This window comes from Ranitomeya imitator, chromosome 6 (genome assembly GCF_032444005.1).
Source record: "Ranitomeya imitator isolate aRanImi1 chromosome 6, aRanImi1.pri, whole genome shotgun sequence".
In the NCBI taxonomy this organism is placed as follows: Eukaryota; Metazoa; Chordata; class Amphibia; order Anura; family Dendrobatidae; genus Ranitomeya; species Ranitomeya imitator.
In genome coordinates this window covers 126,614,304-126,630,948 of record NC_091287.1, presented here as the reverse complement: position 1 = coordinate 126,630,948, position 16,645 = coordinate 126,614,304, and the positions used below count along the sequence as shown (strand labels likewise).

General features: G+C 42.2%; 1 protein-coding gene across 1 annotated transcript in view; it reads right to left on the bottom strand.

The window, feature by feature from the left end:
* Positions 1-16,645, bottom strand: part of NEK11 (NIMA related kinase 11) — a 406,370-nt gene that overhangs the window by 76,324 nt on the left and 313,401 nt on the right. Inside the window, exon 14 of the mRNA XM_069730081.1 lies at positions 4,392-4,452. Coding sequence (XP_069586182.1) covers positions 4,392-4,452 — 61 coding nt within the window. The remainder of the gene's footprint in view (positions 1-4,391; positions 4,453-16,645) is intronic.

Below are 16,645 nucleotides of genomic sequence, written 5' to 3'. Positions count from 1 at the left end.
GCGGTAATCAATACACGGTCTTAGCGAACCATCCTTCTTGGCTACAAAAAAGAACCCTGCTCCCAATGGTGACGACGATGGGCGAATATGTCCCTTCTCCAGGGACTCCTTCACATAACTGCGCATAGCGGTGTGTTCAGGTACGGACAAATTAAATAAACGACCCTTAGGGAATTTACTACCAGGAATCAAATCGATAGCACAATCACAATTCCTATGCGGAGGAAGGGCATCAGACTTGGACTCTTCAAATACATCCTGAAAGTCCGACAAGAACTCTGGGATGTCAGAAGGAATGGATGACGAAATAGACAAAAATGGAACATCACCATGTACTCCCTGACAACCCCAGCTGGTTACCGACATAGAGTTCCAATCCAATACTGGATTATGGGTTTGTAGCCATGGCAACCCCAACACGACCACATCATGCAAATTATGCAGTACCAAAAAGCGAATAACTTCCTGATGTGCAGGAGCCATGCACATGGTCAGCTGGGCCCAGTACTGAGGCTTATTCTTGGCCAGAGGTGTAGCATCAATTCCTCTCAACGGAATAGGACACTGCAAAGGCTCCAAGAAAAATCCACAACGTTTAGCATAATCCAAATCCATCAGATTCAGGGCAGCGCCTGAATCCACAAACGCCATGACAGAATATGATGACAAAGAGCACATTAAGGTAATGGACAAAAGGAATTTGGACTGTACAGTACCAATAACGGCAGAGCTATCGAACCGCCTAGTGCGTTTAGGACAATTAGAAATAGCGTCTGTTCAGACGTCTGTGTTCGTGCCGTTCTACTTTAGTCATAGTCCTGTTGCACTGCATAGACTCAGGCTTACTCTCAGACAATACCGCCAGATGGTGCACAGATTTACGCTCGCGCAAGCGACGACCGATCTGAATGGCCAAGGACATAGACTCATTCAAACCAGCAGGCATAGGAAATCCCACCATTACATCCTTAAGAGCTTCAGAGAGACCCTTTCTGAACAAAGCCGCTAGTGCAGATTCATTCCACAGAGTGAGTACTGACCATTTTCTAAATTTCTGACAATATACTTCTACATCATCCTGACCCTGGCATAAAGCCAGCAGATTTTTCTCAGCTTGATCCACTGAATTAGGCTCATCGTAAAGCAATCCCAGCGCCTGGAAAAATGCATCAACATTACTCAATGCAGAATCTCCTGGTGCAAGAGAAAACGCCCAGTCCTGTGGGTCGCCGCGCAAAAAAGAAATAATAATCAAAACCTGTTGAATAGGATTACCAGAAGAATGAGGTTTCAAGGCCAAAAATAGCTTACAATTATTTCTGAAGCTCAGGAACTTAGTTCTGTCACCAAAAAACAAATCAGGAATCGGAATTCTTGGTTCTAGCATCGATTTCTGATCAATAGTATCTTGAATCTTTTGTACATTTACAACGAGATTATCCATTGAGGAGCACAGAGCCTGAATATCCATGTCCACAGCTGTGTCCTGAAGCACTCTAATGTCTAGGGGAAAAAAAAGACTGAAGACAGAGCTAAGAAAAAAAAATGATGTCAGGATTTCTTTTTTCCCTCTATTGGAAATCATTGAATTGGCTCCTTGTACTGTTATGGCTGGCAATCAGGCAACACAGCGTGCAGTAATCAGCGCACATACAGAGATCTGGCAAAAACCCAAAACAACAGGACGAGCTCTGAGACGTGGAATCTCTGTAGACTGCAGTACCTGAACTGTCCTCACACAACTGGAAGCAGCAGTGGATTGCGCCTAACAACTACCTATGCAACTCGGCACTGCCTGAGGAGCTGACTAGCCTGAAGATAGAAATACAAGCCTGACTTACCTCAGAGAAATACCCCAAAGGAATAGGCAGCCCCCCACATATAATGACTGTTAGCAAGATGAAAAGACAAACGTAGGAATGAAATAGATTCAGCAAAGTGAGGCCCGATATTCTAGACAGAGCGAGGATAGCAAAGAGAACTATGCAGTCTACAAAAAACCCTAAAACGAAAACCACGCAAAGGGGCAAAAAGACCCACCGTGCCGAACTAACAGCACGGCGGTGCACCCCTTTGCTTCTCAGAGCTTCCAGCAAAAGATAATAACAAGCTGGACAGAAAAAACAGAAAACAAACTAGAAGCACTTATCTAGCAGAGCAGCAGGCCCAAGGAAAGATGCAGTAGCTCAGATCCAACACTGGAACATTGACAAGGAGCAAGGAAGACAGACTCAGGTGGAGCTAAATAGCAAGGCAGCCAACGAGCTCACCAAAACACCTGAGGGAGGAAGCCCAGAGACTGCAATACCACTTGTGACCACAGAAGTGAACTCAGCCACAGAATTCACAACAGCTCTCCAAACGAGACATGGCATGTGCTAATATTTCCAGCAAATTTTGCATTCAAAAAGTCAAACAGTGCATCTTCCCTTCTGAGCCCTGCTGTGCGCTCAAACAGTAGTTTTCCCCCACATATGGGGTATTAGCGTACTCAGGAGAAATTGCACAACACATTTTATGGTGCAATTTCTCCTGTTGCCCTTGTAAAAAAAAAATTGGTGCTAAAATATTTTTTTGTGGGAAAAATTTGATTTTTTTTTCACAGCTCAACTTAAAAAACTACTATGAAGCACCTGGGGTTCAAGATGCTCACCAGACATCTAGACATTCCTTAAGGGGTCTAGTTTCCAAAATGGTACCATTTGTGGAGGTTTTACACTGTTTAGGCACATCAAGGGCTCTCCAAGTGCGACATAGCATCCACTAATGATTCCAGTAAATTTTGTGTTCTAACTACTAACGCTGCTACTTCCCTTTCAAGCCCTGCCCTGCCCAACAGTACTTTTCCCCCAAAATGGGGTGTCGGCATACTCAGGAGAAATTGCACAACATTTTTTGGGTCCATTTTCTCTGGTTACCCTTGTGAAAATATAATTTTCTGGACTAAACGAACATTTGGGGGGAAAAAAATTTGATTTTTTGTTTTCAAGGCTCAATGTTATAAATTTCTGTGAAGGGCCTGGGGGTTAAAGGTGCTCCCACACATCTTGATACGTTTCTTGAGGGGCCTAGTTTCCAAAATGGGGTTACTTGTGAGGGGTTTTCATTGTTTAGGCACACCAGGGGCTCCCCAAAAGAGACATAGCGTCCGCTTTCGATTCCAGCCAATTTTGCTTTCAAAAAGTCAAACTGTGCTGCTTAACCCTACTATGAGCCCAAACTGTACTTTTCCCTCATATATGGGGAATCGATGTGCTCTGGAGAAATTGCACAACACATTTTCAAATTTTGGGGTCCATTTTCTCCTGTTCCCCTTGTGAAAATAAAGAAATTTGGGTGTAAAGTAAAATGTATGTGAAAAAAATGTAAATGTTCGTTTTTTTCCTTCCACATTCCATTAATTCCTGTGAAGCACCCGAAGGGTTAACAAACTTCTTGGATGTGGTTTTGAGCACCTTGAGGGGTATAGTTTTCAAAGAAATTTTACCACTATCATGAAGTACAATATGTCACGAAAAAAAAGTTTCAAAATCAGTGGGATCCACAGAAGCGTTCCAGAGTTATTATTGCCTCATAAAGTGACACTGGTCAGAATTGTAAAGGGGTTAAAAATAGGAATATTAGTTTTGCATATTGGGGTTTCACTTGCTATTAGCAATTGCTTCAGGGATTACCAATGCTTTTTTAACTGCTCTTTAGGATCACAGAGATAACAAAAGCAAAATTCTTTCATATAGACACATATATAGATTTATTGTGCTGTGGAGATTTTCAAGCTTAAGTATAGAAAATGTGTCAGATCATAATTGACAAAAAGGAGTGTCAGTCAAATGTAACCATCTTGCACAACCTTTTTTCACCATTACGCTTTTTGTTCAGGATATCATAGTAATAATGTAAAAATATCTCATGCTTGAAGTAAAGTATTGTGTGAAAATGGGAAACCATTATATAATGTAAGCGTCTGAAGCAGTCGCCTCTGACTACAAATGCATTTAAACTTTATGATACTACTATAAAGTATTTATTTTAAACATATGATCCAATAAATTCCCATTATTGGATGATAAGTATTTCATTATCGATTTCATCTTATTTTCCATTCAGGCCACCAGCACTTACCATGGAATCTCCTAGGTAATTCCTTCCTAACTCAATTTATATCACATTTTCTACTGTAAGTACATCTTATATCATACATTAGGTGAGCTGCAGTGGAGAAAATACTATAGCCTGGAATATACCTCTTGGACTTTTTTGCCTATTGTTATTCTCACGCTCAATTTAAATAATTTTACATGGCATTTCGATCGCTATCTTGATTCCAGGAAAAATGAGTCACTTGTACTGATAATATACATTATAGCTTCTACAGTCTAATGTTGTCTCACCCAAACAACTGGAAGCCAGTACGTTTTCCAGATGAAGCATCATATCCTTCATGTCAGTATCCTGTTGAATGTCAGAAAAATAGAAAAAAAAAAAAGAGGTAAGTTCTGCTAAAATTAAGCCAATCTAAGGCTAACTTCATCCGAACATATGAAAAATCATCTGATTTTCATCCAGAAAAAATTACAATTTTTCATCTGTATTGTCATACATATGCCATTTTACCCCAGTATGTCATCTGTTTTGCATCTGAATGCCTAGTTTTACATCCATGCAACATGGCATCCGTTTTTATAAGCAGTTATTTTTGCATGGCAATATATAGTTTACATAGATAAAATTTGGGGGTATTTTTTTAGCACTTTTTATTCCAGTTTTTGGTAGGATGGATAAACCAAAAACAACAATTCTGGCACTGCTTTTGTATTTTATTTATTATTTCATTATTATTTAGTCCAGCTTTCAGGATAAATAAAAATGTAGTATATACAGTAGTAGAGGTCAATATGATTACAGACATTAAAAAAAATATTTTTGTCAATATTTTGAAACTTTTGCACAAGAAAATTACTTTATGGAAACAAATCTAATTTTGTACTTTTAATTTTGAAAAATATATTTACCGTATATACTCGTATATAAGCCGACCCGAGTATAAGCCGAGACCACTAATTTTGCCACAAAAAAATGGGAAAACTTAATGACTCGAGTATAAGCCTAAGGTGGAAAATGCAGCAGCTACTGGTAAGTTTCAAAAATAAAAATAGATACCAATAAAAGTAAAATTAATTGAGACATCAGTAGTTTAAGTGTTTTTGAATATCCATATTGAATCAGGAGCCCCATAGAGTATATGATGGGCCCCATAAGATGCTCCATATTAAAATATGCCCCATATAATGCTGCACAAATGCTGATTATGGCCCCATAAGATGCTCCATAGACACATTTTCCCCATATAATGCTCCACAAATGCTGATTATGGACCCATAAGATGCTCCATAGAGATATTTGCCCCATATAATGCTGCACATGGCCCCATAAGATGCTCCATAGAGATATTTGCCCCATATAATGCTGTACATGGCCCCATACAGATATTTGCCCCATATAATGCTGCACATGGCCCCATACAGATATTTGCCCCATATAATGCTGCACATTAATTGCATCACCACGCCCCCTGACCTGAGCATCACTGCAGAGGATGGGGAAGACGCAGCGGCGCTGACGGTGGAACAGGAAACAGGTGAATATCGCACACTGCGTTATACTCACCTGCTCCTGGCGCGATGCATTCCCTGGTTCTCCAGGCTCTGACAGCTTCTTCCTGTATTGAGCGGTCACATGGTACCGCTCTTACAGTAATGAATATGCGGCTCCACCCCTATGGGAGTGGAGCCGGGTCCATATTCATTACTGTAATGAGCGGTACCATGTGACCGCTCACTACAGGAAGAAGCTGCCGGCACCCGGAGATCCAGGGACATGCAGGGACCACGCCAGGAGCAGGTGAGTATTATTACACAGCTGCTGCTCCCCCTCCCCTGCCGACCCCTGGGTATGACTCGAGTATAAGCCGAGAGGGGCAATTTCAGCCTAAAAAAATGGGCTGAAATTCTTGGCTTATACTCGAGTATATACGGTATTTATTTATATATGATTTTTTAAATTATGCTTTCCTACATATTTTTAAACATTTGAATGCATTTTTTCCATTAGTTTCACAAGGGATCTTGAGCACATAGATAACACACTGCACTAATGGTGTAGTGCATTTCAATGAATAATCCAGGCTGTCAATGTATACTGAGAGAGAGGCAGCCCAATAGATTGTGTCTCTGGCGCGATCTCTGAATTACATAGCTGTTTTATCTGACATTTTCACAAGGAAGAACAAATGCCCATAAAATACATGTCTGTGTTTTTTTGCAGTGTGGTTGCAAAATAATGATGGAAAAGTCCTCCCAGATTTCTTGTTACCAAGAGGGGGGTGTTGTGCTCCTGATGATTGACAGTTTGACTCATCAGTAAGAATGAACCACTGGCTAGTTTCACATTTGCGGATAAAGACTTTGCGGAGGGCTGCGTAGTTCTTCTGTTAATCCCCACCCACTGCTGGGCCACTTCTTTCAGTTCCGCCTATGTCGGCAAGCGTACCCTATCATTAACATTGGGCATGCAGGCTAAGCGGATGTATGCGGATGTAAGCGGATGTATGCGGATGCCTCCGCATGCGTCGTCTTGATGCTGCGCCGACCGCAACAAAATACATGTTGCGTTTGACGCAGGTTGGCGCAGCGACAAAACGAAGGATGCGGCGGCATCTGCATACATCCGCATGGCCCGTGTACCCAATGTTAAAGGGTACGCAAAATACATGCAGACATAGGCAGAGCTGAAGGAAGAGGCAAGGCAGTTGGCGGGGCTTAACAGAGGAACTACGCAGCCCTCCGCAAAGCCTTTGTCTGCAAATGTGAAACCAGCCTTACTTAGCTGGTCCCTTAAGTTGTAAGGTCATGTCACTTGCTCAAAGAGTTTAAAGGTATGTTTCCAGGGTCAGGAAACGTACATCTACAGCATCAAACCCGCAGTGTCCAGATGTTACAGCACAGTGGAGGGGATTTCATGAAATCCCATCTCCGCTATATGTATAAAGACGCAGGCGGCAGACCTTTATAGACCGCAGCATGTCTATTTACGATGCGCAGACGCTCCATCCCCACAGCGTAAATTTACCATAGACTAACATTAGATGCGGTAAAACCACATCTAATTATTAGTCACATATGTAATAACTGCGTAAACGCAGTTTACTACGCATGCAAACTAACTGAAATAATCTCTTACCTTGTGAACGCCGTAAGTTTGCGTCAACTGCAGTTCTCGCGATGACTGAGCTCACTGCGAGAACTGCCATGCACGTGACCGCCGGGGTTACCTCCAGTTACTAGGCTGGTTCTCACAGTCAGCTGATTGTAAGAACACTGCAGTGCAGGTAAACGCCGGAGAGTAATCTCCGGCAGTCATCTAGAAGCTCTACTACATCTGGATGTCAGGCATCAAGATGTGACAGAGCTGGACTTGTCGTGGGACACTCGTTATTAAGGACTACGTCGGAATAGGGAGTATTTGTGTTGGTTGATTATTTTATTTTTTTTGCAGGAGATCGAGGGATTCAGAGTTAGCAGAACAATAAAAATGAGAAAACTGTGTTGTGTTTTATTTCATTAAAATACTTTATTCTGGATGTGTCTTTATTTAACCTGTAACAACTATAGGATTAGTAATGGATAGGCATCTTATTGACGTGTCTCCATTACTAATCGTCTTGGTGTCACCTTACATTACAAAGGTGACATTAACCCTCAAACTATCACTTGCCACCGCTACAGGGCAAGTGGGAAGAGCGAGGCTAAGTGCCGGAATTGGCGCATCTTAGAGATGCACCATTTCTGGGGCGGCTGAGAGCTGGTGTTTGTAGCCGGGGGGCAATATCAATGGTCCCTTCCTAGGCTATTAATATCAGCCTGCAACTGTCTGCCTAGCCTTTGCTGATTATTAATTATAAGGGGACCCCACCTCATTTTTGAGGGGGTCCCCCTATTTTAATAGCCAGTAAAGGCTAAGTATACAGCTGTGTGCTGATATTAATAGCCTGGAAAGCTCCATGGGTATTGCCCCCTTCCCAGGCTATAAACATCAGTCCTCCGTCACTGGCTTTCCCTCTGCCAGTTTTGAAAATTGCACGGGAGCCCACGCCATTTTAAAAAAAAAAAAATATTTATTTGGTAAAAAAGAAAGGACATTATATATTACATACTCCTGCGTGGCCGGTGTCACACTTGCGAGTGTGATGTCAGAAACTCGCACGAGTCTCCTGCATCAACAGCCGGGACTCGGGACCGGAGTGTGTGGCTGCATGTATTTCTAGGGCCAAAATTAGGTGACAGATTCCTTTTAACCTTCTGGCTCCTGCTGAAACCTGGATCCAGCAGTCAGACACCATCGCTGCTGCTGCTGATTTCTCATATGGTGGACTACATTTCTCTCATACTCCAAGATCGGATAACAGACCAGGAGGAGGCGTTGATCTGCTCCCATCAACAAAATGTACCTTTCAGGTTATCCCCCAAGTACCCTCACTTGTCTTCCCTTCTTTTGAGGTACACGCTGTCAGACTCTACATCCCCTTCTCCATGCAAGTGGTGGTTGTGTATCATCCTCTGGGTCCCTCCTGTAGTTCCTGTATCACTTTGCCACCTGGCTTCCACATTTTCTCTCCTGTGACATCCCGCCCGCATCATGGGAGACTTTAACATCCCCATTGGTTTTCCCCTTCTCCGCATCTGCCACTCACCTTTTATTTCTGACCTCCACATTCAGCCTTTCACAGCTTACTATCTCTCTTACGCATGAAGATGGAAATTCCCTGGACCTGGTCTTCTTCCAGCTTTGCTTAGTATATGATTTTACCAACTCCTCTCTACCGTTCTCTGACCACAACCTTCTTTCATTCTCTGTCAAGAACTGTCATCCCACTCAGGACACCCCCTTTTTTCCACAATAATAGAAATATATGTGCCATTAACACCCAGAAACTTGTGTAGAATTTGCAGTCATCATTGGCCCCAATCTTCTCCCTCTGCAAAGTACCCTGGATGAAGCTGCACCTCCTATACATAGAACAACCTGGCACAGACGACGACAACCCTGGCACATGCTGCAAACACATTTCCTACAGTGGTGCTCCCTCCAGGTGTGCCGAATGACCCTGGAGAAAATTGAATCTGCCAGAAGATTTAATTGTTTACAAGTTTATGCTTAAAACTTAAAACTCTGCCCTTCACCACTCCAAACAAGCCTATTTCAACACCCTCATCACCTCACAACCCAACAATCCTAAAACTCTCTTTGACACTTTTCATTCCCTACACAATCCAAGAGTGCAGGCCCCAACCATGGTTCTTTGCGCTGACGATCTGGCCAATTATTTCAAAGAAAAAATGACCATATGCCACAGGAAATTTTCATCCAAACCCTCATACCATGCACTGTCCTCCCTCCGCCACTGCATCTAGCTCACTCTTTGTCTTTGAACCAGTCACGGAAGAAGACGTGATCAGACTCCTTGCATCTTCTTGCCCTACTACTTGCACCAGTGACCCTATTTCCTTACATCTCCTCCAATCCCTTTCCCCTGTTGTCACCACTCATTATTCAACCTCTCTCTGCCGGTATCTTTCCCTCCTCATTTAAACATGCCATCATCCATTACGTAAAAAAAATCCCTTGACCAAAACTGTGCTGCTAACTATAGACTTGTCTCTAATCTTCCCTTCATCTCTAAATTCCTGGAACGCTTGGTCCACTCCTGTCTGATCCGCTATCTCTCTGATCACTCTCTTCCTGACCTTCTACACTCCAGTTTCCACTCTTTACCCTCTACTGAAACTGCCCTCACTAAAGTCTCTAATGATCTACTAGCAGCTTAATATAATGGTCACTACTCCATGCTAATTCTCCTGGATCTCTCTGCAGCGTTTGACACTGTGGATCATCAACTCCTCCTCACTATCCTCCGCTCCATCAGCCTCAAGGACACCGTTCTCTACTGGTTCTCCTCATACCTCTCTGACAAATTCTTCACTGTATCTTTTGCTGGCTCCTCCTCTTATCTTCCCCTTACTGTTGGGGTTCCTCACGGATCAGTCCTAGGCCCCCTCCTCCTCTCCTTGTATACTGCCCCCATTAGACAAACAATCAGTAGATTTGGTTTCCAGTACCACCTCTATGCTGATGACACCCAATTACACATTGTCTCCTGACATCACACCTGCATTATTACAAAACACCAGTGATTGTCTTACCTCTGTCTCCAACATCATGTCCTTCCTCTATCTAAAACTTAACCTGTCAAAACTGAACTCCTTGTGTTTCTTCCCTCTCCTAACCTACCTATGCTCGACATTGCCACTTCAGCTTCTTATTATACCATTACTCCCCAGTAACACATCTTGGTGTCATACTTGATTCAGAGCTTTCATTCACCCAAACATGCGATCACTGGCTCACTCTTGTTATCTACACCTCAAAAACATTTCTAGAATTCAACGTTTTCTTACTTTCGACTCTGCAAAAACTCTTACGGTTGCTCTTATTCATTCTCGTCTGGACTGTTGTAACCTTCTACTAATCGGTCTCCCTCTTACCAAACTCTCCCCTCTCCAGTCTTGAATTCTGCAGCCAAGATCATATTCCTCACCAACCTTTACACCGAAGCCTCTACATTGTGTCAGTCATTGCACTGGTTACCCATCCACTTCAAAGTTCAATATAAACTTATCACTCTCACACACAAAGCGCTCCATGGTTTAGCACCACCCTATATCTCCTCCTATATCTCAGTCTACTATCCTACCCTTGACCTCCGTTCTGTTAATAACCTAAGGTTAACATCCTCAATAATCACAACCTCCCACTCCCATCTCCAAGACTTCTTGCGTGCTGCACCAATGCTTTGGAATGTACTACCCAGGATAATTCGATTAATCCCTAATAGCCACAGTTTTAAGTGTGCCCTAAAAATGCATTTCTTCAGACTGGCCTACCGCCTCAGCATATTTATCTAACTATCCCGGTGTTGCCCTTTCAAAATTTTCTTTATAACCAGGATTCTTGTATCATGTTCTCACACGCTTTATGCATTTAATAGCCCCTTGTGTCTGTACTGTACACACACTGGTTAGTTACTGGTTCATGCAGCATTACATGAACACCCAATTTATTACATTATGGCTGGTCAGAACAATGAAAGCAATTGTTACCATCCACCTTTTTGTAATGTTTTTTATTGTCTGTACAAGTACCCTCTAAAATGTAAAGTGCTGCAGAATATGTTGGCGCTACAAAGATACAATTATTATTATTAAAATTATTATTTAGGCAGCTAGCAGAATAAGTTTTTCCTCTGCAGCACCAGAGGAGTGCAATGATTTTTATGGTAAACTGCTCGCAGGTTGCTGGCTCCCTTCCTTGGAAACCAGCCACCTCTGAAGTGGTTGGTAACCTTGGCAGTGAGCTGTACACTATAGAATTTAAAAAGTATGACCCAAAAAAGACTTCAGCATTTGGGCCACATGTAATCAGCTGATCACCAGGGTACAAACCTATGAAGAAAGTATTTATTTTCATGAAACACCCACTCAAACAGGTTGTCCTCTACTGGTAAACCCTTTATTAATGGACCCATGGTGGAACAAACAGTATTTTTTTAACCCCTTAACGACCAGGGGTAAATTTCCATCTTGCTCCCCTTCTTCCCAGAGCCATATCTTTTTTATTGTTTGGTCAATAAGACCATGTGAGGGGTTGTTTTATGTGGGACAAGTTGTACTTTTGAACAACACCATTGGTTTTAACATATTGTGTATGTGTACTGGAAAACAGGAAAATAATTTAAAATGTGGTGAAACTGCAAAAAAAAGTGATATTCTACAGTTGTTGTTTTTTCTTTACCATGTTCACTAAATGTTAAAACTGACCTGACATTATGATTCTCCAGGTCATTATGAGTTCATAGACACCAAACATGTGTAAGTTCTGTTTTATTTGAAAAAAAATCCAAAATTTGTAAAAAAAAAAAATGGCGCCATATTCCGAGACCTGTAGCATCTCCACTTTTCCTGATTTGGGGCTGGGTGAGGGCTTACTTTTGTGCACCTAGCTGACATTTTTATTGATATCATTTTGGTGCAGATACGATCTTTTGATCGCCCGTTATTGCATTTTATTACAATGTAGCGGCGATCAAAAAACGTAATTCTGGGGTTTTGATATTTTTTCTCATTACACCGTTCAGTGATTGGGTTAATTATTTTTTTATATTGATAGATCGAGCTATTCTGAACGCCACGATAGCAAATATGTGTATATTTGGTTTTTTATTGTTTTATTTTGAATGGGACAAAAGGGGTGATTTGAATTTTTATAATTTTTTATTTTTTTTTATTTTTTAAAAACATTTTTTTTTACTCTTTTCATGCTTCAATAGTTTCCATGGGAGACTAGAGGCTACAGTACTTCGATCGCCTCTGCTACACACAGGCGATGATCAGATCGCCTGTGTGTGTGTGTAGCAGAAATGCTCACTTGCTATGAGCGGCACTCATAGCAATCTGGCAATGACAACCAGAGAGGTCTGCCGCAAACCACTGGCTGTCATGCCGAACCATCAGTGACCCGCGATCATATGACGGGGTCACCGATGGGCAGGATTAGTGTCACAATTCTGGTAAGTATGAGTTAAATGCCTCTGTCATAGATTGACAGCGGCATTTAACTAGTTAACAGCCACGGTTGGATCGTGATTCCAACCGTGGCTGTTGCGGGCACATGTCAGCTGCATAGATCAGCTGTTGTGTGCCCAAAAAGGTGTGGGCTCAGTGCCGGAGCCTACACCAAACAGAGGGAGTCCGACTTGGGCGTACTGTTATGCCCAATGTCGGAAAGGGATTAAGGGGGTTTTCCCACAAACAAAAGTTGATATTAATCAATACATCTTGGAATAATAATAATTTCCACAGTTGGATGTGTCTAAGTAAAATGTTCCTCTGCTGAGATAATCTTATAAATGTGCCCCTGCTGTGTACTGTGTAATGGCCGTGTCTGACCGTACAGGGACATGGTCTGATCATACCACAGCTCCTGGGCAGGGGAAAAAGCAAAAGAGAGTATATAGACATTACAGCATGGGATCACAGTTGATTATTTTTGTGAGGCAAAACGTTTCCCTGCCTGTTTTTAAGCAATGTTTTACTGTATCTCAAAGAAAGAATCAGCTGTGATCCCGTATTGTCCGGTGTTTTGCGTCCTCCTCTGCCCAGGAGCTGTGGTATTATCAGACCATGTCCTTGTTCGGTCAGACACAGCCATTGGACAGTACACAGCAGGGGCACATTTATAAGATTATCTCAGTTCAGGAACATTTTATTTAAATATATCCTATTGTGAAACTTATTGTTACTCCAAGATGTATTGATTAAAATTAACTTTAGTTCATGGGAAAATCTCTTTATCCCCTTTCTGTCATTGGACGTACTATTCCTTCCATGTGGGGTGGGGTGGGCCCTACTTCCCATGGACGGAATAGTACGTCCAGCGCGATCAGCCGCGCTCACGGGGGAGTGCGGCCAATCGCGGCCGGGTGTCAGCTGACTATCGCAGCTGACATCCGGCACTATGTGTCAGGAGCGGTCACAGACCGCTCCTGGCACATTAACCCCTGGAACGCTGTGATCAAAGATGATCACAGCGTTCCGGTGGCACAGGGAAGCATTGCGCATGGAGGGGGCTCCCTGCGTGCTTCCCTGAGACCCTCGGAGCAACTCGATGTGATTGCGTTGCTTCGAGGGTCTCCTACCTCCTCCTCCCTGCAGGCGCCAATCCAAAATGGCCGCGGAGGGCCTTCCGGGTCCTGCAGGGAGGTGGCTTTCAAGCACCTGCTCAAAGCAGGCATCGGGAAGCCTCCCTGCAGTGCCTGTGTGATCGCTGATCTGACACAGTGCACTGCAAAGTGTCAGATCAGCGATCTGTCACTATACAGTGATGTTCCCCCCCGGGGAAATGTAAAAATGTAAAAAAAAAAAACATTTACATGTGTAAAAAGAAAAAAAAAAATCCTAACTAAAAAAAAAAAAATATTGTTCCAATAAATACATTTCTTTATCTAAATAAAAAAACAACCGACCTATAAAACTATCCCACTAGTTAATCCATTCAGTGAACACCATAAAAAAAAAACAGGGAAAAAACGATGCTTTATTATCATACCGCCAAACAAAAAGTGGAATAACACGCGATCAAAAAGACGGATATAAATAACCATGGTACCGCTGAAAACGTCATCTTGTCCCGCAAAAAATGAGCTGCCATACAGCATCATCAACGAAAAAATAAAAACGTTATAGTCCTCAGAATACAGCGATGCAAAAATAATTATTTTTTAGATAAAATAGTTTTTATCGTATAAAAGCGCCAAAACATAAAAAAATGATATAAATGAGGTATCGCTGTAATCGTTCTGACCTGAAGAATAAAACTGCTTTATCAATTTTACCAACCACGGAATGGTATAAGCGCTCCCCCCCAAAAAGAAATTCATGAATAGCTGATTTTTGGTCATACTGCCTCACAAAAATCGGAATAAAAAGCGATCAAAAAAGTCACGTGCCCGAAAATGGTACCAATAAAAACATCAACTTGTCCTGCAAAAAAACAGACCTCACATGACTCTTTGGACCAAAATATGGAAAAATTATACCTCTCAAAATGTGGAGCGACTTTTAGTGTGTGACGGCTGCCAATCATAAAAATCCACTAAAAAACCCGCTATAAAAGTAAATCAAACCCCCATCATCACCCCCTCAGTTAGGGAAAAATAATAAAATTTTAAAAAATGTATTTATTTCCATTTTCCCATTAGGATTAGAGTTGGAGCTAAAGTTAAGGTTAGGGTTGGGGCTAAAGTTAGGGTTAGGGTTGGGGCTAAAGTTAGGGTTAGGGTTGGGGCTAAAGTTAGGCTTAGGGTTGGGGCTAAAGTTAAAGTTTGGATTACATTTACGGTTGGAATTAGGGGTGTGGTTAGGGTTGGGATTAGGGTTAGGGGTGTGTTTGGGTTAGGGTTTCAGTTAGAATTGGGGGCTTTCCACTGTGTAGGCACATCAGGGGCTCTCCAAACGTGACATGGCGTCCGATCTCAATTCCAGCCAATTCTGCGTTGAAAAAGTAAAACAGTGTTCCTTCCCTTCCGAGCTCTCGTGTGCACCCAAACAGGCGTTTACCCCAACATATGGGGTATCAGCGTACTCAGGACAAATTGGACAACAACTTTTGGGGTCCAATTTCTCCTGTTACCCTTGGGAAAATACAAAACCGGGGGCTAAAAAATATTTTGTGTGAAAAAAAGGATTCTTTTATTTTCACGGATCTTTGTTATAAACTGTAGTGAAACACTTGGGGGTTCAAAGTTCTCACAACACATCTAGATGAGCTCCTTGGGGGTCTAGTTTACAATATGGGGTCACTTGTGGGAGGTTTCTACTGTTTATGTACATGAGGGGCTCTGCAAACGCAATGTGATGCCTGCAGACCATTCCATCTAAGTCTGCATTCCAAACAGAGCTCCTTCCCTTCCGAGCTCTGCCATGCGCCCAAACGGTGATTCCCCCCTCACATATTGGGGGTTCAAAGTGCTCACCACACATCTAGATAAGTTCCTTAGGGGGGGTCTACTTTCCAAAATGGTGTCACTTGTGGGGGGTTTCTGTGTTTAGGCACATCAGGGGCTCTCCAAATGTGACATGGCGTCCCATCTCAATTCCAGTCAATTTTGCATTGGAAAGTCAAACGGCGCTCCTCCCCTTCCGCGCTCTGCCATGCACCCAAACAGTGGTTTGCCCCCACATATGGGGTATCAGCGTACTCAGGACAAATTGCACAACAACTTTCGGAGTCCAATTTCTTCTGTTACCCTTGGAAAAATAAAATATTGGGGGCAAAAATATCATTTTTGTGAAAAAAAATATGATTTTTTTATTTTTACGGCTCTACATTATAAACTTCTGTGAAGCACTTGGTGGGTCAAAGTGCTCACCACGCATCTAGATAAGTTCCTTAAGGGGTCTACTTTCCAAAATGGTGTCACTTGTGGGTGTTTCAATATTTAGGCGCATCAGGGGCTCTCCAAATGCGACATGGCGTTCTATCTCAATTCCAGTCAATTTTGCATTTAAAAGTCAAATGGCGCTCCTTCCCTTCTGGGCTCTGCCATGCGCCGGAACAGTGGTTTACCCCCACATATGGGGTATCAGCATACTCAGAACAAATTGTACAACAACTTTTGGGGTCCAATTCCTCCTGTTACTCTTGGTAAAATAAAACAAATTGGAGCCAAAATAAATTTTTTGTGAAAAAAAGTTAAATGTTCATTTTTTTTAAACATTCCAAAAATTCCTGTGAAACACCTGAAGGGTTAATAAACTTCTTGAATGTGGTTTTGAGCACCTTGGGGGGTTCAGTTTTTAAAATAGTGTCACACTTGGGTATTTTCTATCATATAGACCCCCTCAAAGTGACTTGAAATGTGATGTGGTCCCTAAAAAAATGGTGTTATAAAAATGAGAAATTGCTGGTCAACTTTTAACCCTTATAACTCCCTAACAAAAAAAGTTTAGTTCCAAAATTGTGCTCATGTAAC